We start from the raw sequence: 24,469 nt of genomic DNA on the forward strand, positions 1-24,469 counted from the left end.
GGCTCCCGAGTGGCGCAGCGGTCTAAGGCACTGCATCTCCGTGCTTGAGGCGTCACTACAGACCCCCTGGTTCGATTCCAGGCTGTATCACAACCGGCCGTGATTGGGAGTCCCTTAGGGCAGCGCACAATTGGCCCAGTGTCGTCCGGGTTTGGCTGGTGTAGGCCGTCATTGTAAATAAGAATTTGTTCTTAACTGACTTGCCTAGTTAAGTAAAGGTTAAATAAAATAAGAAATAAAAATAGTAAGCAAACTGTTGATGGCCAGCTCCTGCATGTAAGCTGTACTAGGGTTGATGATAATGGTATACAGAGGGGGATGGCATTACTCAAGGGGGCTGTGGCTTACGGCTGGCCCTTACATCCTCTTAACACACCCACCCACTGTGATGGGAGCCAGAGTGAAGTGAGCCAGACGTGGTGTAGAGCTGCTGCCACTGCTCTTGCTGTGCTGCCTGTGAAATACCTAAGTCTGCGTGGTGCTGAGGGGGCCTGGAGCAGGGGTCGCTGCTAATCACAGAGCAGAGCAGAGGGAGAGGAGATCCAGTAGTGGCTGAGAGAGAGATAGAGAGAGAAGATAGAAGCAGGGAAGGGAGTGGAGCATGAGAGCTGAGCTGTGAACATACTGGAGAACATAAATCTTGTTGACTTTTTAGTCGGTAGTTGGAGCATCAGGACAGGATGGCTGTCCTGCATCTGTGCAGTCTGCTGCTGCTGCTCATGGCTCCTGTTCAAGGCCAATGGTGGGGTGTGTTCTGGGGGAAAGCACAGGACATGACCACACAGGCCCCCACCACCGAGGTCCCCACCACCACCACCAAGGTATTTTGGACAATGGAAGGGACAGAGGTGGGCACCCAGACGGAGGTGTACACTACTGCACCTGTTCAGAGTACACTTCTACAGAGCACACAGGAGCCTGCAGGTGCTGGAACAACAGAGATCAAGCCCAAGGCTAAGAAAATACCTCTGAAAATGTGGAAGAGTCGTGGTAAGTTATTCTGTGCTGTGCAGGAGTCGAGGAACACCTGGAGTGTGCTGGATGATGTAGTTTTTTCAGGTTAATTTCCGTTTGGGATTCTGTCCAAAAAAGTGGTCTTTATGTTGTGTTTAAATAACAACAGTTCTGCTACTGGTTCTGCACTTGGCTTGCACGTTCAATTAAACAGAACCAATGCTCTGTGAGTTCTCAGTCATCGACTTAGCATAATGCTGTAAAAACTTCCCCTGAAGGAATCTAAAGGCCCTGACAATGTGGCAGCTGTGGAGCTATGGACTCATGGTGGTTCATAATTTTTGTTAAAGTAGTCTCAAGCTGATACTTGTAGTGGGATCATGACAGAGATTAGGTAGTGTGTTCCCTCACAGCCTGCTCAAGCTTACTGAGCATGGCTACGCTTTTTTAACTTGTCTAATTGAGGCTGTGCATTGCTGAGGGGAGCAGGTTTCCTGCTAGCCCCTTGGTTTCCAAAGTAAATCCCTATCACATGATATTAAAATAATAGGATTAGGGCCAAGAGCCTTCCTGGAACCTGGGGAAAATGTGGTCCGAGAAGTGTGAGAATTGTTTCAGAGCCTGCGCTGGGCTGGGTTGTGCGGTGAGAGAGCGAGAGTGGGGAATGGGGCACAGACGGATGGGTGAGGTACGGGAGGGAGGACTGATATCAAGAGGCTGGAGATGAGAGGAGCGATACAACATTTTCATAACTGAGATGGATGGGGCACCGGATATAGGGAAATCCATTTCCAAAATACTGTATGTCTGATGTCTTGCCTGACTAGAAGAATTGGGGGCTAAATCATCATTCAGTAAACTCCGAGAAAATCACTGGACAAAGAGGACAAAGTTGTATCCACATTCTGCAAGCTCTCTCTGAACAAAATGTGTTGTTAACTCTTGTCTCTCCTGTCTATTCCTCTGTCTGAGCTGTACTGTAGGTGTTACGCTCTGACATCTTCTCTCCACAATGTTAATGTGTCTGTCTGAGGAGGATGTCTGTCTGTCGATCCAGCTTTGATAATTGCCGGCCATAAACAGTAACTCACGCTCCCAGACATCCACTCAGTATGGCAACCTACTTATAGAACTTTAGACAGTTCACACCATTCACCTGTATGTTATTAGCATTACTGTGTTGCTATGCTAAAACAGGCAGGGTTTTCATTGAGGACATCAGATATATGTTTGTATATAAAATACCAGTCAAAGTTTGGACACACCTACTCATTCAAGAGTTTTTCTTTATTTTTACTTTTAATAGTGAAGAAATCAAAACTATGAAATAACACATATGGAATCATGTAGTAACCAAAAAAGTGTTAAACAAATCAAAATATATTTTATATTTGAGATTCTTCAAATAGCCACCCTTTGCCTTGATGACAGCTTTGCACACTCTTGGCATTCTCTCAACCAGCTTCAACTGGAATGCTTTTACAACAGTCTTGAAGGAGTTCCCACATATGCTGAGCACTTGTTGACTGCTTTTCCTTCACTCTGCGGTCCAACTCATCCCAAACCATCTCAATTGGGTTGAGGTCGGGTGATTGTGGAGGACAGGTCATCTGATGCAGCACTCCATCACTCTCCTTCTTGGTAAAATAGCCCTTACACAGCCTGGGGGTGTGTTGGGTCATTGTCCTGTTGAAAAACAAATGATAGTCCCACTAAGCGCAAAACAGATGGGATGGCATATCGCTGCAAAATGCTGTGGTAGCCATGCTGGTTAAGTGTGCCTTGATTTCAAAATAAATCACTGACAGTGTTACCAGCAAAGCACCATCACACCTCCTCCTCCATGCTTCATGATGGGAACAACAAATGTGGAGATCATCCGTTCACCTACTCTGCGTCTCACAAAGACAGCAGTTGGAACCAAAAATCTCATATTTGGACTCATCAGACCAAAGGACAGATTTCCACCGGTCTAATGTCTATTGCTCGTGTTTCTTGGCACAAGCAAGTCTCTTCTTATTATTGGTGTCCTTTAGTAGTGGTTTCTTTGCAGCAATTCGACCATGAAGGCCAGATTCACGCAGTCTCCTCTGAACAGTCAATGTTGAGATGTGTCTGTTACTTGAACTCTGTGAAGCCTTTATTTGGGCTGCAATCTGAGGTGCAGTTAACGCTAATGAACTTATCCTCTGCAGCAGAGGTAACTCTGGGTCTTCCTTTCCTGTGGCAGTCCTCATGAGAGCCAGTTTCATCATAGCGCTTGATGGTTTTTGCGACTGCACTTTCAAAGTTCTTGACATTTTCCAGATTGACTGACCTTCATGTCTTAAAGTAATGATGGACTGTCATTTCTCTTTGCTTATTTGAGCTGTTCTAGCCATAATATGGACTTGGTCTTTTACCAAATAGGGCTACCTTCTCTATACCCCCCTACCTTGTCACAACACAAATGATTGGCTCAAATGCATTAAGAATGAACTTTTAACAAGGCACACGTGTTAATTGAAATGTATTCCAGGTGACTACCTCATGAAGCTGGTTGAGAGAATGCCAAGAGAGCGCAAAGCTGTCATGAAGGCAAAGGAAGAATCTCAAATATAAAATATATTTTGATTTTTTTAACACTTTTTTTGGTTACTACATGATTCCATATGTGTTATTTCATAGTTTCGATGTCTTCACTATTATTCTACAATGTAGAAAATAGTAAAAATAAAGAAAAACCCTTGAATGAGTAGGTGTGTCCAAACTTTTGACTGGTACTGTATTTCTACCGAGTTGTTTTACGTGAACTTCTGAAAGATCTTTCTCTGATCCCACTAATAGATTGGCTTGGTTGTGGTAGTCTGGGTTGTGTGACTCAGTCAGTGTTTGTGTGAGGCTACATGTTGTGGGAGGCATTTGTTCCGAGTGGAGGATGTTCAAACACTACCACCCTCCTCCCTAATTGGCATGTCTTTTTCCACTTTACTAATTTGATGAATTACAGACACAATCAGAGACCATGTCTCGTCTGTGGGCGAAGAGGCCCACTGATGTGTAGAGGAGGGTTAACACTTGACAAGACTGAGGGGAAATCAATGGCCAAGAGGTTACCTCGTGGAATGTTGGGGTGAGAGTGTTCGCCAAGGGAGATGAACTGCATGTGGGGGAGAATGGAGAGAATGTGATCTACCAGTATCTTTCTCCGCTAAGCCCTGTCTCTACACCACGATGAAAGGCCCCTCAACCCCAATTAAAGGCTTTACGCCAAGTGTCTGTAGGTTATGTTGGACAGGGTAAAAAGATTGAGGGCAATGAGCCATTGGTGAACGTTTGACTCATTAGGGGGTCGTTAGGCTCAGTGATCAGGATAGATGGGTTTGGGAGACCCTGGCCACATCGGTTATGGTAGTATGAGATATCAGTCCTATACTGTGCTTGCGCTCTTTGGGATAGTTTCCAGGACACAGTTTAAGCCGAGTGCTGTACTACCCACATGAAAAAATACTATAGTATACTTTGGTATAAATACTATAGTATTCACTGTAGTGTTTTTGCGGAATTTACTGTAGTATACTGTAGTATTTACAGTTAACTATAGTAAAATAAAACTACAGTATATACTATAGTAATTAATGTCGTGTTTTTGTGGATTGAAGTATACTGTAGTATTTACGATAGTATTTTTGCAGACTGTACTATACTGTAGTATTTACTGTAGTGTTTTTGTTTTATCTTTGACATACTGGAGAAATACTAAAATAGCACATTTTCCATAACCTGTAGGTAGGTAGGTAGGTAGATAGGTAGGTAGGTCGGTCTGGGATCTGAACAGATAGTTCAGCGCTTCTGCTGTTTTCTATAATCTGTAGGGAACACAATATATGGTCTATACTTGGCATGTAGGTTTCTCACTAATGGGTGGCACAAATTGCGATATGGGGAGGGGAACGGGCAGTGTATAGTAATTACTATAGTAATTAATGTAGTGTTTTTGTGGCTTGAAGTATACTGTAGTATTTATTGTAGTGTTTTTGCAGACTGTAGTATACTGTAGTATTTACTGTAGTGTTTTTGTGGACTGTAGTATACTGTAGTATTTTGGGTGGCACAAATTGTGAAATGTGGAGGGGAATGGGCAGGGTATATGCAAATTAAATACTGTGTTTTTCTGGACATTACTGTAGTATTTACCAGAGTGATTTTTTGTGGCTAATACTATAGGATTTACTGTAGCATTCCACAGTATACTACAACATTCTATAGTAAGCACTACACATGATCGAGAGATACTACAGTGTGTAGTATATTATTCTACAGTACACTACAGTTTACTATATAATTCTATAGTACGTACTGTAGTATTCTATTGTGAACTGTAATATATCTTCATCTATGTAAAAAGTATTTTCAATGTAGAATTTCCATTGAAAGTGCTTTTTAGTCCAGGACTAGGCTTAATCTGTGTCTGGGAAACCCTACCTTTGTGTTCTATGCATAAAACCATATAATAGTGATTGTGATGATAGCCAGGGACTGATCAAGGTCAGGTGACAGCACATACACTACCGGTCAAAAGTTTTAGAACACCTACTCATTCAAGGGTTTTCTTTATTTTTTACTATTTTCTACATTGTAGAATAAGAGTGAAGACATCAAAACTATGAAATAACACATATGGAATCATGTAGTAACCAAAAAAGTATTAAAGAAATCTAAATATATTTTTTATTTGAGATTCTTCAAATAGCCACCCTTTGCCTTGATGACAGCTTTGCACACTCTTGGCATTCTCTCAACCAGCTTCACCTGGAATGCTTTTCCAACAGTCTTGAAGGAGTTCCCACATATGCTGAGCACTTGTTGGCTGCTTTTCCTTCACTCTGCGGTCCGACTCATCCCAAACCATCTCAATTTAGTTGAGGTCAGGGGATTGTGGAGGCCAGGTCATCTGATGCAGCACTCCATCACTCTCCTTCTTGGTCAAATAGCCCTTACACAGACTGGAGGTGTGTTGGGTCATTGTCCTGTTGAAAAACAAATGATAGTCCCACTAAGCCCAAACCAGATTGGATGGCGTATCGCTGCAGAATACTGTGGTAGCCATGCTGGTTAAATGTGCCTTGAATTCTTAATAAATCACAGACAGTGTCACTAGCAAAGCACCCCCACACCATAACACCTCCTCCTCCATGCTTTACGGTGGGAAATACACATGCAGAGATCATCCGTTCACCCACACCGCGTCTCACAAAGACACGGCAGTTGGAACCAAAAATGTGGACTCCTGCCAAAGGACACATTTCCACCGGTCTAATGTCCATTGCTCGTGTTTCGTAGCCCAAGCAAGTATCTTCTTCTTATTGGTGTCCTTTAGTAGTGGTTTCATTGCAGCAATTCAACCATGAAGGCCTGACTCACACAGTCTCCTCTGAACAGTTGATGTTGAGATGTGTCTGTTACTTGAACTCTGTGAAGCATTTATTTGGGCTGCAATTTCTGAGGCTGGTAACTCTAATGAACTTATCCTCTGCAGCAGAGGTAACTCTGGGTCTTCCATTCCTGTGGCGGTCCTCATGAGAGCCAATTTCATCATAGCGCTTGATGGTTTTTGCGACTGCACTTGAAGAAACTTTCAAAGTTCTTGAAATGTTCCGGATTGACTGACCTTCATGTCTTAAAGTAATGATGGACTGTCATTTCTCTTTATTATTTGAGCTGTTCTTGCCATAATATGGACTGGGTCTTTTACCAAATAGGGATATTTTCTGTACACCCCCCTACCTTGTCACAACACAACTGATTGGCTCAAATGCATTAAGAAGGAAATAATTTCCACGAATTAACTTTTAAGAAGGCACACGTGTTAATTGAAATGCATTCCAGGTGACTACCTCATGAAGCTGGTTGAGAGAATGCCAAGAGTGCGCAAAGCTGTCATCAAGGCAAAGGGTGGCTATTTGAAGAATCTCAAATATATATTTTGCTTTGTTTTACACTTTTTTGGTTACTACATGATTCCATATGTGTTATTTCATAGTTTTGATGTCTTCACTATTATTTTACAATGTAGAAAATAGTACAAATTAAGAAAAACCCTTGATTGAGTAGGTGTTCTAAAACTTTTGACCGGTGGTGTACTTATATGATATTATCTGCTAATTGATTCGTTACACTGGAGGAGGAGTTCCATAAAGGTTCCAGTGATTGCAGTTCTGACTGCAGTGGTGAAATGACGTAACTCGATTACGTACAGGATGCTGACATGTCTTGATGAGAGCATTGGATGTTATTGTGATTTTTAGTAATGCTATGCTGATAGTAGAAATGTTGCTGATATCTATAGTAATACTGTACCCTCTATTATATTTACATTTTAGTAATTTAGCAGATGCTCTTATCCAGAGTGACTTACAGGAGCAATTAGGGTTAAGTGCCTTGCTCAACGGCCCATCAACAGATTTTTCAGTCGGCTCGGGGACTTGAACCAGCGACCTTTCGGTTACTGGCACAACGCGAACCAGCGACCTTTCAGTTACTGTCCCAATGCTCTTAACCGCTAGGCTAACTGCTAGGCTAACTGCCACAGAGTTTTCTTTACAGCTTTAGGCTCATACGTGATTCTGTTCATTGTGTTTTGATCTCATGATTCTGTTGCGTTTCCTCCTCCTTACAGAGCATGGCTCTAAAGGCCACCTAGACCTGACTGAGTTGATTGGGGTGCCGCTCCCTCCCTCTGTCACCTATATCACCGGCTATGAGGGCTTCCGGCCGGCCTACAACTTCGGGCCCGGCGCCAACATCGGACGCCTCACCAAGACCTTCATGCCCGACCCTTTCTTCAAGGACTTTGCCATCATCGTCACCATTAGGCCCAGCAGCAACCAGGGAGGGGTGCTGTTCGCCATCACTGATGCCCAGCAGAGGGTGGTGCAGCTGGGGCTGGCGCTGACAGCCGTGGAGGATCAGACTCAGAGTATTCAGCTGTACTACACCGAGGGGGGCCAGGGGTCCTCACACAGCCAGCAGGTGGTGTCTTTCAAGGTGCCTGATATGACCAAAAAGTGGACAATATTCACTCTGTCGGTGCAGGACCAGGAGGTGCGCCTCTATATGGACTGTGATGACTTCCAAGCAGAGACCTTCCACAGGAGCAGCCACCAGCTCAGCTTTGAGCCCAGCTCAGGCATCTTTGTGGGCAACGCTGGAGGGACTGGGCTGGAGAGGTTTGTGGTAAGTCGAGGGTTGCTTCTGATCATTTTACAGTACCATGTCTTACTGTAGGTTTATGTGTGCTGGGTTTGGGTGGGTTGGTCTCTCTCTCTCTCTCTCTCTCTCTCTCTCTCTCTCTCTCTCTCTCTCTATCTCTCTCTCTCTCTCTCTCTCTCTCTCTCTCTGTGTGTGTCTATGTTTAATTCTTTGCACAAATTACTTGCACTGTGTGGATTGTTAGTCCTACTCTGTTTGCCCAGGCTGCGTTAGCATGAACATTACTCCATTAACATGATAAAAGACTCAAAGGTCATCTGTGTTTAATTAGTCTTAACTACTGTCCTAAAAGCTCCACAGCTGGGACATCTTCCCATTCGCTATGCACCACTTGTCTAGCATACAATATCGGATTTCAACAAGAATGTTTAGCTATATCATAAATAGTGATTAATGTATGAATATGCTCAGTCAGTTTCTCAGAATCAGCACATATAAGGTTGTATAACTCCGCTCCAAACATCCTGAAATTTGAGAGCCATCGATAGTACACAGACTAACGGGAGGTCCTGGCAGTCTCTCAGAGAGGAAGGGAGAGATCAGCTTTGTTTAATAAACAGACCCATGGTCAGCTCTGCTCAGCTCAAGTCCTCACGTTCATGTGTCCTGTGATGTCTGTTCCAGTTTTTGCTTCTCTGAGAGGAGAAACGGTGAGGTTCACTAACTGAGGAATTAAGGAGGCGACAGTAGTGTCTGGTCTAGTCAAAACAATATCTCCCACATACCACACATTGACTGTCAACCAGTGTAGTTATGGAGAGTGAGACCATTGAGATATTTCATATTGATTATCTATGAAGAGAGAACTATTCAGCTGGTTCAATATAACCAATTAAAATATTCATATTAATAATTTTGTTGGGTGTCATACTTCTAGATCAAGTCCAGTAAGAGCAGAACTTCCCCTAAAGCCCACTTCTATTAGGTCAAACAAACACTGAGCTATTTATGTTCGTATTCTTATATTTTATTATTTCTTATTGTTGTTGCATTGTTGAGAAGGAACCTGCAAGTAAGCATTTCATTGGACAGTGTATACCATGTGTATCCTGTACATGATATGACTAATAAAAACTTGATGAAGTGAATGGGACTTTCTCCACGCCCCTAAATGAACCATCCGGCAACGTTCTTTATTAGTATGCTGCTGCGCCTCGAGAGTTCTGACGGTGGTGGTGGTGGTGTGTGTTTGGGAAAGTGGTTTCCGTGGCGACGGCAGCAAAGTGGGCAGCTTTTCCTTTTGTTGTTGTGAGGCAATTTGGTGCTGGACTGGCGAGGGGCCTGAGATGGCCAATAGGGGTACACCACAGTCAGTCAGTCAGTCAGTCAGAGCAGAGGGGCCAGAGAGGGAGGGGGGATAATAAGAGGGAGGGGTAGAGAGAGGGGAAAGTGGGAGAGGAGGAGGTGAGAGGAGGTGAGAGGGGAAGATGGGGGCGAGAGAGGGGGAGATGAGGTGGGAAAGGAGGGGTAGAGCGGGAGGAAGAGTAGGCGGTAGAATAAGGGAGTCCCACAGTTAATCATCAAGCCAACAGAACACAGTGGACTGTCATGCGGGGCGATACAATACTGCTGGGTTAAACTCTGTGCCACGAGATGGCTCTGGCCCTTCAAAACCAGCCAGGACGACAAAGCTCCGAGTTTTGTTCTGATGCAGCCTTGATTCGTTTCACTCTCACTCTCTCTCTCTATCTGTCTTTCTATCTTTGGTCTTGTGTTCTGTCTCTGTCTCTCTATGCAATATTGTCTGTTTTTATGATTTTACAGTAGTAAATGTGTTTCAGTAGTTTGCTGTGTTCCATACTGACTGACTGTGGGGCCAGTATTTTACATCCCACTGATCCCAGATCAGAATCTGCCTCTTTCTCTCTCGCTCTCGCTCTCTACATCAGCACAATAACTCCTTATCATACATCACCAAAGCATTATCACATAGCTCTCTCTTTCTCTCCCTCTGTACAGGGCTCTATCCAGCAGCTGGTGATCAAATCAGACCCCAGGGCTGCAGAGGAGCAGTGTGAGGAAGATTATCCCGATGTGAGTGTCTACACACCACATCCTGACACAATACACATTCAGTTCCATTGATATGTATGTATCCATAGCCTTGAGATCCTGACATTCTAGAGGCCTCTTGAAAAAGAAAAGGAGAGCCTCACACTCTAGGAGCTCAGATGCAAATATTCTAGAGGCCTCGTATTGAGTAACGTGTTGAGCGTTTGGCTCGCAAGACAAATTTATCCATGGCTTGACTTGCATAAAGAATACACTTGGCTCTCTCTAGTGTTCAAAAGAGGGAATAATGTTTACTAGTTGACGGTCACTTTTAACTGGCTCTCACTCACATCACTCACATCCATTTGAATCACAGGAGGTTGGTGGCACCTTAATTGGGGAGAACGGGCTCGTGGTAATGACTGGAGCGGAATCAGTGGAATGACATCAAATACATCAAACACATGATTTCCAGGTGTTTGATGCCATTCCATTTGCCGTTCTCCCCTCAGCAGCCTCCACTGATTTGAATGTACATAGCTGCCACTACTCTCGCCTTGCTTCACCTAAATTATGTGAATGAAGAGTTCCCTCTAGTGGTTAGTTAGGGAAATTCTACTTCTAGGTCACTGGTGTCAAAATCATGTTTGGATGGAGAGATGTATGGTGGTAGTCTTCTGTATTCCAGGCTTCTGGGGATGGGAGTGGGGACGAAACGATGGACGACCGTGAAACAGAGGATGAGCTGATGAACATGGAACGAAGAAAGGAAACAGCACGGGTGAGTAAAGATGGATAGTGTGAGCATGGGGTGTGAGAGATTGTGTTCAGTGAGAGGCTGTCAACGGACGCTGGGTGAGCAGAGATGAGAGAGAGAACATCCGTCCACACAACTAAGATTGGCTTGGACACAAGGCACATTGCTGTCTGAGCAACACTTTCTAACAGACTTCATTGGAAGTCTCTTACATAAGCCTTTGACATGTAGTGGAACATCTTTTGTCTGTTTCATCAGTTTCAATTTGTACTGATACAAAACACAAGTAATGTAATAGTGAACACTGGGGGGATATATTCCAGTAGGACGATTCAGTACCTCTATCCCTCTACCCAGTTTTGCGAAACCCAATAACTAGCCTGCTAATATTGTTGCACTCGTTAAGTCTAGGGGTCTTAAGCCTTGTTACATGGTCTGTAACCTGAATGAATGTGTGCATTTATGTGAGAAATCAGCGTTTGAGGACCGTGTTGAATGCACATCACTGCATGGAAAGGCACATTTACGGGTCGAACACGCCAGTGCACAATTCCAAAAACAGTTTCTGGAAATTTGCGTGAAAGTGCACAGCCCTGAACACGTCCGGTATATCTCCGATAACGGACCACTTGTGTGTGCGGACGTGTGTACGGGCATGTATATATCCGGAACGGTTCAGTAAATCCCCACACGTCCACCCACATCTTGAAATTCCAATGCATGTTTGACGTCAGTTGCAATACATCTCTGTCCACGTCCGCCCAAGTCTCTCCCATAAATGTCAGTAAATAACCGTGCACTTGTTTAAGGCTGTGCATGCTTATTCGCCACAATGAATGCTAATGCTAGTCATTGCTAGCTTGCCTTAGTGGCTGTCAATGGTATATTAAAAACACAATTAATTGTGGAATTAATTAATTAGTGAATTAAGAATAGCTATTATTAATATCACACCTCAGGGTTCCTACACCTTTTCAGAAAAAAATATGTAAGCACCACTATCAAGGTTTTCCCTGCACCTCACAATGTCGCTATACTATCGCTAAACATCTCTTAGTTCCTTGAATAAAACACACAAATCCACTCTATAATTTCAGCAGAGAAGGAGAAAGCAGGTAATAGTATCTGCATTTAGTCTAAGCAGGGCCTGAAACTAAAGTAACCGCCATGGAGGCTCGACCTGGGCCAAGCTGGAGGAATTCTGCCAGTACAATGCTTGAGTTTAATATTTTTTACTTTCATCTTTGAATTTCAAATGTGGTGCTTACCAGCTTACATTTGTGTAAACAGGTATACACCAAATGAAGGAAATATGAACGAGACTATTCAAAAGTTTTCAAAAGAATCAAGCACTATACTGACAGTCATCCAGCTTGGCCCAGGGCGAGCCTCCATTGGGGTTACTGTGGTGCTATAGTGTTGAGGGTAGAGGGGTCCATGGGATCTAGGTTGCTTTGACGAAAACTCCCCATATATGATTTGTGTGGTGTGGCTCGCCAAGTAGCTCTGGTCCCTCTCCAAGTTCTTGACAAAGGGCAGTGAGCGCCTCACTCTGGAAGCAGGGGGGGCTTAACGAACCACACTGGTTTTCCGTTTTGCAGGCCATCCTCATCGCTCATCAGGTCAACATTAACTCCTGTCCAAATGTCTCTCATCCTCTGCAAGCACTCTTGACTGTGCATCTAGAAGCAAAAACTAAGAAAACTATAGAATACAGTAAACAAATGCATCAGTCTCAAGTCATGCATATTCATATATACTGAACCAAAATATAAACGCAACATGCAACAATTTCAAAGATTTTACTGAGTTATAGTTCATATAAGGAAATCAGTCAATTGAAAGAAATTCATTAGGCCCTAATATATGGATTTCACATGACTGGGCAGGGTATGAAAAATTTATGCACTCACTAACTGTAAGTCGCTCTGGATAAGAGCGTCTGCTAAATGACTAAAATGTAAACTGTAAATGGGTGCAGCCATGGGTGGGCCTGGGATAGGCCCACCCACTGGGGAGCCAGGCCCAGCCAATCAGAATGCGTTTTTCCCAACAAAAGGGCTTTATTACAGACAGAAATACCTTCAGACGATCCTGCAGATGAAGAAGCCGGATGTGGAGGTTCTGGGCTGGCATGGTTCCACGTGGTCTGTGGTTGTGAGGCCAGTTGGACGTACTGCCAAATTCTCTAAAATGACGTTGGAGGCAGCTTATGGTAACAAAATTCTCATTAGATTCTCTGGTAACAGCTCTGATGGACATTCCTGCAGTCAGCATGCCAAATGCACGCTCCCTCAAAACGTGAGACATATGTGGCATTGTGTTGTGTGACAAAATTGCACATTTTAGAGTGGCCTTTTATTGTCCCCAGCACAAGGTGACCTGTGTAATGATCATGCTGTTTAATCAGCTTCTTGATATGCCACACCTGTCAGGTGGATGGATTATCGTGGCAAAGGAGAAATGCTCACTAACAGGGATGTACACACATTTTGAGAGAAATAAGCTTTTTGTGTGTATGGAAAAGGTCTTTTTTCAGCTCATGAAACACGGGACCAACACTTTACATGTTGCATTTATATTTTTCTGAACTTTAATTTAAAGCCCCACCAACCCCAGATAGAGATATTAAAGGGGAATTCCAACCTATCACGTAAACCCCACCCCCCCAAAAAAACAAATTTATATAAGTGAAATTACTGAGATTATTAGTATTATAGGAATATTGTGAAAACAATAGTTGAATTCCACCTGGTTGAAAGGGGCTTCACATGCTTTTGGCTCCATGCACCGGATGTATCGCCCTCAAACAACTAGCCAAAGATAATGTAATGACCCAGCTGGGTCATAAAGGAAAAAGAGACGGACACCAGATGTGCAGGGCAGAACACAGGTTTATTCCTAAACTGGGCTATTGTTCAGGCCACAGTCCACGCCGCTAAATTCCGAACGTACACAAATATACCATGTCAAGTTAAGGGTCACCCTCCTAGGAGCAGGTCAGGGTCCCGAACAGAAGAGAGAGAGATGAGACAGTAGCCCCTATTTATGCATTTCAAAACCCCATGGGATTACCCATCATACCCCCTCAACCTTTCCGTCTGTCCTGGCATATTGAACCCCTGCTAGCACCTATGAGAACAATAACACACCCATGAAAACTGAACACAATACCGGGTCGTTACAATAATTATAATCAAACGAGATATGCAACAAGTTATGCATGTGATACTGGCAGTACACAGAGCTACAAGCATGTGGGCGTTTTTGCCAAAATATGAACCTGGTTCATGATTACTGTTATTTTCAGTAAAACAGTCAATGCAGTTCTGATACAGAGGCAATTAGTGTTCCAACAAAGTACAGCAAATCGGTGATTAATGGAACCCCAGGGGCTATAGCAGCCACTCTAGACCAGGTGGTTGGAATTCAACATTTGTTTTCATTCTACTCTTCTAGACTCAAATATATAACTTGAAACATGTAATTGGGCCATGCACCACCTTTGTATTCCAAGGACCAGGAGTAATACAGGAGTGGTAAAACTAGGGTTACACAGAAGCTACTTGTACAAAAAGGCTTACCACCTTTCTCCTCTGGCAACCCTTCTTTGCGTGTTTCTCCACGATTGTGTCCCCTATGTTCTCAGGTAAACCTGAAAGATACGCCCGCCTCAATCTCGTAATAGGTGGCACAAGAACCTGCAATGGATATAAGCAAAAGGTTAATTGTATGTTGGTTTGGTGCATCGCCTTGTTATCGTATGTAAAAAGGCATTAAACATAACTTTGAGCGTTTCACTCTTTTTCTCCTGTGTAAACACAGCCTATTCTCACTAGATGTGTATGTAGCTATGACACCCATGCATTGTATGGGCAACACCAGTATATCTCCTTCACTCTATTTATACAGTGCCAATTGTACAAGAAAATTATAGAAGAGGCCTGTATTAAATGTAAAAAATAAAACAGCTAGCAACATAAGCTAGTAGGGCGAAATGGAAATTCACACCCACGACCGTGCACCTCAAATATCACAGGAATATAGCAGATCCGATTTCACCCAGAAACTCTGCTTTTCATGCAGTGCATGTGCCCAGAAGACAGCAACGTACCGAGTTCAGGGCCAGCTCCGACTTGACCTCCTGGTTGGCCAGTCCAAGCGGATTATAATTTGTTCAAATGGTGACGAAACATAAATATGTACAAAAAGGAAAAATACCAAAGGCATGCCCAAACTAAAGACATCATGGCCACTAAACAAACCCAGTAGCCTCACGGCTTGCCCCCTGAGACACTGACTGAATATCACCTTAATTGGCAGCACTTGGTGTGCTTATCAACCAGGCCCCCTGGGGGAATGGAGTGTGGAAGTGTAACCTGGATAGCGTGTTTGTCTATGTCCCCCCCATATCAAGTCTCTACACTGGCCTTTGATGTGTCTGTTATGTCTACTGGTAGCAGTGGTTGTTTATCAGGAAAATGTGGCCAACCCCCACATCCTTGTCAATAGGAAGCAAACACAGATACAGTGCTGCACTCATGTACCCAGTGAAGATCACTTTTTGTTGTCTGTTTCTCTTCTGTTCCGGGAGTGCTCCAGATTCCAGCTGTGTGTATGCTACATTGACTTTCATCCTCCCAACACTAACACACCAATTTACTTACCCCCCCTCTCTCTCGCTCGCTCTCTCTCTCGCTCTCTCACTCTCTCGCTCACTTTTTACTCTTTCTCACATTCACTCTTTATCTCTCTCTCTTCCTCCTTAATATTTTTCTCCCTCCAGCCAGAGGATATGCTGAGCGGGCCGGTGCGAGCCCCGCCCACAGAGTCTCCGGAGGTGGAGCTAGATGAGTACTCAGGTCACCTGACTCCCACAGAGGAGGCCCATCAGGAGATGCTGCTCAGAGGTGGGGAAGGCAGGTTCACCATGCTCTTATCTTAACCAATCATCATATTACATTTACATTTTAGTCATTTAGCAGACGCTCTTATCCAGAGCGACTTACAGTTAGTGAATAAATTTTTTTTTTTTATACTGGCCCCCCGTGGGAAACGAACCCACAACCCTGGCGTTGCAAACGCCATGCTCTATCAACTGAGCTACATCCCTGCCCGGCCATTCCCTCCCCTACCCTGGACGACGCTGGGCCAATTGTGCGCCGCCCATGAGTCTCCCGGTCACGGCCGGCTGCGACAGAGCCTGGATTCGAACTAGGATCTCTAGTGGCGCAGTTAGCACTGCGATGCAGTGCCTTAGACCACTGCGCCACTCAGGAGACTATGGCAGTACAGGGCACTTTCATATAACTGATAATTGAGCTTGATTTAACTCGTCTGGTGACTATGTCAATTGTTATTAGATTTTCCCTTTGCATTGATCAATCATATCTGTCTCTCATTGGTTAATATTGTTGGTTGAATACATCATATATCCCTCATTGGTTAATCCTATTGATGTCTCTTATTCCTCTCTCAGGACCCAACCAGACAGAGGAGCCAGAGAGGTCAGGGGATGTAAGTAATAGTTACGTGCCTCAAAACCTGATGTCCTTTAAATGCTTAATTCATTATTCAGTATTTAATACATCTTCTTACACAACGTTCTCCTCTTTGCGCTGATCATCAGGGTGGGCCTCTTAGCCACAGACAGAAAGGAGAGCGAGGAGAGCCTGGGCCTATGGGTCCTGCTGGTCCCCGTGGCCCCCCTGGCCCCTCCACTCCCTCTGAGGGTAGGAGGTCTGGGCACAGCCAGCCAGGACCCAGGGGCCCTCAGGGGCCTTCAGGACCAACAGGGGCCCCTGGGGTGCCAGGGAAGGATGGACAGCCAGTGAGCTTTATGTCATTACTCTGTGATAGTAGTACATGTTTGATTATGTTTTCTATTACCTTCACTTGACATGACTGAAAAGATAAATCAAAGGAGCATTCACATTTTTCAGGGAAGCAAGGGTGAAGATGGAGATCCAGTGAGTAAATGTGGTCTTGTGTCAAATTGTACTGTTCTGTCATACATAAATACTGTATGTTTTAAGAAATGACCTAATCTATGGTCATCTCCACAGGGACAGAGAGGACCTCAAGGTTTCCCAGGTTTGGCAGGGGAGGTTGGAGTCAAAGGAGACAAGGTACAGTAATAAAAGGTGTTCAAAGGAAAAATGTATATTCAATGTGTGTGAGATAGGCAGTTAGTCGTACCCTGTGTTCTCTTCTGTACAGGGGGACCCAGGAGCAGGCCTACCAGGGCCTCCAGGCCCCCCTGGACCTCCCGGACCCCTCAGATCACACAGCGTACCGGTGGGTAGCAGTGTAACATCCTGGAAACATCGGATTGAACTGGGGATCAAATGGGGATTTGTCTTAATTGCCTGTTTTCCTTTGAATTGCAGTACGGAGAGGATGCACTCAGCTCTGGCTTTGGGGACCTTGATGATACAGAATTGATCAGAGTAAGAACTTTAATTCTGCTGTCATCTGTTATGTTTTTCTCTAATAAAATGTCTCTAGGAGGAGTATTTTAGCCACATACTGCCAGCCTTATCTCGCAAGATTTCATAAATAAGTTTTGCTACACTTGCTTGCGAGATCAGGCTGGAAGTACGAGGCTACGAGAATTCATCACTCAATGTTAAACGTGTGCCATGCATCCCATATCCAACAGGTGGTGGTGTTTAATCTGATCACCTATAGTTGAGACCAACCCACTGTGATGATTTTACAGTAAGGTGTCCTCTCTCTCCTAGGGTCCTCCTGGCCCTCCAGGTCAACCTGGCCCCCCTGGACCCACCAGCCCCTTCAACGCCTCTGAAGGCCTGTTCCCTGGACAACCAGGTCCTCCTGGCAGATATGGCCTTGTTGGGAAACCTGGACCTCCGGTGAGTTGTCTGTCTATCTCACGTTCTCCCTAAGATCCACTATTGATGTTTCCACCTGTTACCACCCATTTTCACCTGTTATTGATGTTCCCACTTTTGTTTTGTATTGTACATTTTATTTTGTTATACTCTTCTATATGTGTATGCATGCATTGTAGTTGACAGTGGTTTCCTCGCCACTCTCTGTTGTTATTGACCTGGCTGTCCCTGGCCTTTATTGTTTCAGGTGATTGAGGATTGGTTTAGTGGTTCTGACTTGGGCTCTGGGTTTGGCTCAGGGTTGTTCGGCTCTGGGCTTGGTTCTGGCGAGGTATTTCCCTGGTTCCTTCACTGAACCAGTAGGCTTGAAAAGGCAGAACGTTCTCTCCAACCATGTTTTCTAACAGCCTGGCCCATTTAACTTACTGTACGTGAGATGAGTGTGTGTGTGTGTGTGTGTGTGTGTGTGTGTGGGGGGGTGTGTCACTGGTGTATCACACAAGGCCGGGGGGCCCACTAGCTCTGGGGGCCTTTTGTTGGGGGAAGGGCAAACATTTTGCCAAGGCTAACATTTTTAGAATTACAGGAATTTAGCTGTAAAACTGCAACATTTTCTCTCAGCATCATGGCAAAATGTGTAAAATAGCATGAAATTAGCTATAAAACTGCAGAATGTTTCTCTTTGCCCCATGGCAAAATGTATAGAACCCCCCCCCCCCCTAATTCTAACAGCCTTGCTCAGACCTTGCGGGGGCCCCCACGAAACTGAGGTACGCCACTGGTGTGTGTGTGTGTGCACGCATGTGCTTCTGCTTAGAATTGTTTACCCATCTATGAAACCATCAGGGGTCTATGCTCATCCCCCATCCCCTCATTAAGCGGGAAACAACCTAGGTTTGACTTGATGGACATTGAGCTTGAGCTATATGCTTCATACATCAAACATGGTCAAGCTACATTGGAGAGAACCTGCCTTTTTATATAAGTCTGTTGCCTGCGTGCTTTCACTAACTGCATTTATGGAGCTTGCCCTTTATTTTTTTACAGTCAATGAGCCATGTTGTTCCTTTAGGAATGGCAAAAGGGACAATGGTGGCAACGGCTGGCTATGTTTTTTCTATTTTAGACAGAGGAATATCATATTTTATGATGAAAAGTAACTAATTCTGTGGGATTCAATATCAAATTCTCACCATGAATAATTACCATGAAGAGAAATATTTTAAATGACTTGTTGGAAGTTATCTTTGCAACTGTATCTATGGTAGCTACTATCATTCTAAGGAAAGCAAGACAGTCTTGGTCATGATAGACTAGTCACTTGACTTGTGTGACCTGTATGTGCAGGAAATTCAGAGAGCAACGGTTGTGACATCACATCTCTCTGCTGTTGATTTCAGGGTCAACCTGGTCTGGATGGGGATGTTGGGCCGACAGGGCCTAAAGGTCTGAAAGTAAGATGACAGTTACTCTGGAAGCTATTGTTTGCATTTTCTAAGGGAATGTAGCTGATTTGATCCCCCACAATCATTTCCATTGCAAATGCTTACTTTAACCTATCTCTCTTCCTCACATAGGGTGAACAAGGACTAGTTGGACCAAATGGACCAAAGGTATTTCTAACCATCTGACCACTCAGTTATCAGTTATAAAAATGCATTAATCAAACAATGAGACCTAAGTTCCTAATCAAGCTGCTGACATGCATATCTACTACTATACTGTGTTCTTCATAGTCAGTTTTGGGCTTATTCTTCCCTGCAGGGTGAATCAGGTGACCCAGGGTTGGCAGGAGCTACAGGACCGAGGGGACCAGAGGGGAAGAGGGGCGACCCTGGCCCTCGGGGGCTGCCTGGCCCCCCCGGACCCCCAGGAGCAGGATTGTTTGTTGAGGTGCTGTTTTGTTGATTTTACTGTTGAGTCAGTTTCCTATCATACGGTTGTCTTGTTTTGTCTCTATTGATTCTGAATGCAACAATGTTGTGTGTTGGTGCTTGCAGGACATGGAAGGGTCTGGGAAGCATGACATGCTCCTTGGCGCAGGACTCAAAGGCCCTCAGGTGAGTGAGAGTGGTGTATGTGTGTGTCTCCTGTAGTTTTGAAGTACTTGTAAATTGTGTTTCTCCTTAAGTTTCCATGAGAATAACTGTTATCTACTCTCTTCTGTAGGGACCTCCAGGTCTTCCTGGCCCTGCAGGACCAAAGGTAGGATTACAAACATGAAAATAACTAGGCTGTGAAAATAGTGGTGTAGGATTTTAATTTGATCACACTGTTGTTGCAGGAAATGTAAACTTTAGTGTATTCAAGGTTTAAAAATGCTTCTAAAGTTTGTATTTTCCACTTTAACATTTCAGACTTGATTTGCCCTAAATGAAAATGTATCAAGCTCTACAAAAATGTCCATTAATTATAATCCACACAATAATTCACGTTTTCTGCTGTGAGAAACTGGTCAAATTACAATCCTACATCTGTAACTACACTGAACAAAAATATATACGCAACATGCAACAATTTCTAAGATTTTACTGAGTTACAGTTCATATAAGGAAATCAGTCAATTGAAATAAATTCATTAGGCCCTAATCTATGGATTTCACATGACTGGGAAGACAGATATACATCTGTTGGTCACAGATACCTTAAAAAAAAGGTAGGGGCGTGGATCAAAAAACCAGTCAGTATCTGGTGTGACCACGCTTCATGCAGCGCGACACATCTCCTTTGCATAGAGTTGATCAGGCTGTTGATTGTGGCTTGTGGAATGTTGTCCCACTCCTCTTCAATGGCTGTGCGAAGTTGCTGGATATTTTATTTATTTATTTATTTAACCTTTATTTAACCAGGTAAGCCAGTTGAGAACAAGTTCTCATTTACAACTGCGACCTGGCCAAGATAAAGCAAAGCAGTGCGATAAAACAACAACAACACAGAGTTACATATGAAATAAACAAAACCTACAGTCAATAACACAATAGAAAATCTATATACAGTGTGTGCAAATGTAGTAAGTTATGGAGGTAAGGCAATAAACAGGCCATAGTGCAAAATAATTACAATTTAGTATCAACACTGGAGTGATAGATGTGCAGAAGATGATGTGCAAATAGAGATACTGGGGTGCAAATTAGCAAAATAAATAACAATGTAAATAACAATATGGGAATGAGGTAGTTGGGTGGGATAATTACAGATGGGCTGTGTACATTTTACATTTTACATTTTAGTCATTTAGCAGACGCTCTTAACCAGAGCGACTTACAGGAGCAATTAGGGTTAAGTGCCTTGCTCAAGGGCACATTAACGTCATTTAGCAGACGCTCTTAGCCAGAGCGACTCACAAATTGGTGCGTTCACCCTATAGCCAGTGGGATAACCACTTTACAATTTGGGGGGGGGGGGGGGTTAGAAGGAATACTTTATCCTATCCCAGGTATTCCTTAAAGAGGTGGGGTTTCAAATGTCTCCGGAAGGTGGTGAGTGACTCCGCTGTCCTGGCGTCGTGAGGGAGCTTGTTCCACCATTGGGGTGCCAGAGCAGCGAACAGTTTTGACTGGGCTGAGCGGGAGCTATGCTTCCGCAGAGGAAGGGGAGCCAGCAGGCCAGAGGTGGATGAACGCAATGTCCTCGTTTGGGTGTAGGGACTGATCAGAGCCTGAAGGTACAGAGGTGCCGTTCCCCTCACTGCTCCATAGGCAAGCACCATGGTCTTGTAGCGGATGCGAGCTTCAACTGGAAGCCAGTGGAGTGTGCGGAGGAGGGGGGTGACGTGAGAGAACTTGGGAAGGTTGAACACCAGACGGGCTGCGGCATTCTGGATGAGTTGTAGGGGTTTAATGGCACAGGCAGGGAGCCCAGCCAACAGCGAGTTGCAGTAGTCCAGACGGGAGATGACAAGTGCCTGGACCAGGACCTGCGCCGCTTCCTGTGTAAGGCAGGGTCGCACTCTCCGAATGTTGTAGAGCATGAACCTGCAGGAGCGGGTCACCGCCTTGATGTTGGCGGAGAACGACAGGGTGTTGTCCAGGGTCACGCCTAGGCTCTTCGCACTCTGGGAGGAGGACACAGCGGAGTTGTCAACCGTGATGGCGAGATCATGGAACGGGCAGTCCTTCCCCGGGAGGAAGAGCAGCTCCGTCTTGCCAGGGTTCAGCTTGAGGTGGTGATCCGTCATCCATACTGATATGTCTGCCAGACATGCAGAGATGCGATTCGCCACCTGGTTATCAGAAGGGGGAAAGGAGAAGATTAGTTGTGTATCGTCAGCGTAGCAATGATAGGAAAGGCCATGTGAGGATATGACAGAGCCAAGTGACTTGGTGTATAGGGAGAAAAGGAGAGGGCCCAGAACCGATCCCTGGGGGACACCAGTGGTGAGAGCACGTGGTGCGGAGACAGCTTCCCGCCACGCCACTTGGTAGGAGCGACCGGTCAGGTAGGACGCAATCCAGGAGTGAGCGGCAAAACAGGTGCAGTGAACGGTAAGCTGCTCTGACAACTGATGCTTAAAGTTAGTGAGGGAGATAAGTGTCTCCAGCTTCAGAGATTTTTGCAGTTCGTTCCAGTCATTTGCAGCAGAGAACTGGAAGGAATGGCGGCCAAAGGAGGTGTTGGCTTTGGGGATGACCAGTGAGATATACCTGCTGGAACGCATACTTTGGGTGGGTGTTACTATGGTGACCAATGATCTAAGATAAGGCAGGGATTTGCCTAGAAGTGATTTATAGATGACCTTGAGCCAGTGGGTTTGGCGACGAATATGTAGTGAGGGCCAGCCAACGAGAGCGTACAGGTCACAATGGTGGGTAGTATATGGGGCTTTGGTGACAAAACGGATGGCACTGTGATAGACTACATCCAATTTGCTGAGTAGAGTGTTGGAGGCTATTTTGTAAATGACATCGCTGAAGTCCAGGATCGGTAGGATAGTCAGTTTTACGAGGGCATGTTTAGCAGCATGAGTGAAGGAGGCTTTGTTGCGAAATAGGAAACCGATTCTAGATTTAACTTTGGATTGGAGATGCTTAATGTGAGTCTGGAAGGAGAGTTTACGGTCTAACCAGACACCTAGGTATTTGTAGTTGTCCACATATTCTAAGTCAGACCCGCCGAGAGTAGTGATTCTAGTCGGGCGGGCGGGTGCAAGCAGCATTCGATTGAAGAGCATGCATTTAGTTTTAGTTTAAGAGCAGTTGGAGGCCACGGAAGGAGTGTTGTATGGCATTGAAGCTCATTTGGAGTTTTGTTAACACAGTGACCAATGAAGGGCCAGATGTATACAAAATGGTGTCGTCTGCATAAAGGTGGATCTGAGAGTCACCAGCAGCAAGAGCGACATCATTGATATACACAGAGAATAGAGTCGGCCCGAGAATTGAACCCCATAGAGACTGCCAGAGGTCCAGAAAACAGGCCCTCCGATTTGACACATTGAACTCTATCTGAGAAGTAGTTGGTGAACCAGGTGAGGCAGTCATTTGAAAAACCAAGGCTATTTAGTCTGCCAATAAGAATGCGGTGATTGACACAGTCAAAAGCCTTGGCCAGGTCAATGAAGATGGCTGCACAGTACTGTCTTTTATCGATCGCAGTTATTATATCGTTTAGGACCTTGAGTGTGGCTGAGGTACACCCATGACCAGCTCGGAAACCAGATTGCATAGTGGAGAAGGTACGGTGGGATTTGAAATGGTCGGTGATCTGTTTGTTAACTTGGCTTTCAAATACTTTCGAAAGGCAGGGCAGGATGGATATAGGTCTGTAACAGTTTGGATCTAGAGTGTCACCCCCTTTGAAGAGGGGGATGACCGCGGCAGCTTTCCAATCTCTGGGGATCTCAGACGATACGAAAGAGAGGTTGAACAGGCTAGTAATAGGGGTTTCAACAATTTTGGCGGCTAATTTTAGAAAGAAAGGGTCCAGATTGTCTAGCCCAGCTGATTTGTAGGGGTCCAGATTTTGCAGCTCTTTCAGGGCATCAGCTATCTGAATTTGGGTGAAGGAGAAGCGGGGTGGGCATGGGCATGTTGCAGCGGAGGGTGCACAGCTGGTGGCCGAGGTAGGGGTAGCCAGGTGGAAAGCATGGCCAGCCGTAGCAAAATGCTTATTGAAATTCTCGATTATCGTAGATTTATCGGTGGTGACAGTGTTTCCTAGCCTCAGTGCAGTGGGTAGCTGGGAGGAGGTGCTCTTATTCTCCATGGACTTTACAGTGTCCCAAAACTTTTGGGAGTTAGTGCTACAGGATGCACATTTCTGTTTGAAAAAGCTAGCCTTTGCTTTCCTAACTGATTGTGTATATTGGTTCCTGACTTCCCTGAAAAGTTGCATATCGTGGGGGCTGTTCGATGCTAATGCAGTACGCCCCAGGATGTTTTTGTGCTGGTCAAGGGCAGTCAAGTCTGGGGTGAACCAGGGGCTACATCTGTTCTTAAATCAGAATTTTTTGAATATTTAAGATGGAGAGGAAAGCACTTTTGAAGAACATCCAGGCATCCTCTACTGACGGAATGAGGTCAATATCCATCCAGGATACCCGGGCCAGGTCAATTAGAAAGGTGTTTTCACTTAATTGTTTTAGGGAGCGTTTGACAGTGATGAGGGGTGGTCATTTGACCACGGACCCATTACGGATGCAGGCAGTGATCGCTGAGATCCT

General features: G+C 44.7%; 1 protein-coding gene across 1 annotated transcript in view; it reads left to right on the plus strand.

Moving 5' to 3' along the window:
* Window positions 1-680: 680 nt before the first annotated feature.
* LOC311147084 (collagen alpha-1(XV) chain-like) overlaps window positions 681-24,469 on the plus strand; it is a gene marked incomplete at both ends in the record, with an annotated part of 47,618 nt that continues 23,829 nt past the window's right edge. Inside the window, 18 exons of the mRNA XM_084183709.1 lie at window positions 681-990; window positions 7,613-8,169; window positions 10,165-10,239; window positions 10,886-10,978; window positions 15,741-15,873; window positions 16,434-16,471; window positions 16,584-16,784; window positions 16,897-16,923; window positions 17,020-17,082; window positions 17,174-17,251; window positions 17,344-17,403; window positions 17,698-17,829; window positions 18,056-18,139; window positions 19,209-19,262; window positions 19,386-19,421; window positions 19,573-19,701; window positions 19,809-19,868; window positions 19,978-20,013. Coding sequence (XP_084039835.1) covers window positions 681-990; window positions 7,613-8,169; window positions 10,165-10,239; window positions 10,886-10,978; window positions 15,741-15,873; window positions 16,434-16,471; window positions 16,584-16,784; window positions 16,897-16,923; window positions 17,020-17,082; window positions 17,174-17,251; window positions 17,344-17,403; window positions 17,698-17,829; window positions 18,056-18,139; window positions 19,209-19,262; window positions 19,386-19,421; window positions 19,573-19,701; window positions 19,809-19,868; window positions 19,978-20,013 — 2,166 coding nt within the window. The remainder of the gene's footprint in view (window positions 991-7,612; window positions 8,170-10,164; window positions 10,240-10,885; window positions 10,979-15,740; window positions 15,874-16,433; window positions 16,472-16,583; window positions 16,785-16,896; window positions 16,924-17,019; window positions 17,083-17,173; window positions 17,252-17,343; window positions 17,404-17,697; window positions 17,830-18,055; window positions 18,140-19,208; window positions 19,263-19,385; window positions 19,422-19,572; window positions 19,702-19,808; window positions 19,869-19,977; window positions 20,014-24,469) is intronic.

Source organism: Coregonus lavaretus, assembly GCF_964263955.1.
Source record: "Coregonus lavaretus genome assembly, chromosome: 19".
Lineage (NCBI taxonomy): Eukaryota > Metazoa > Chordata > Actinopteri > Salmoniformes > Salmonidae > Coregonus > Coregonus lavaretus.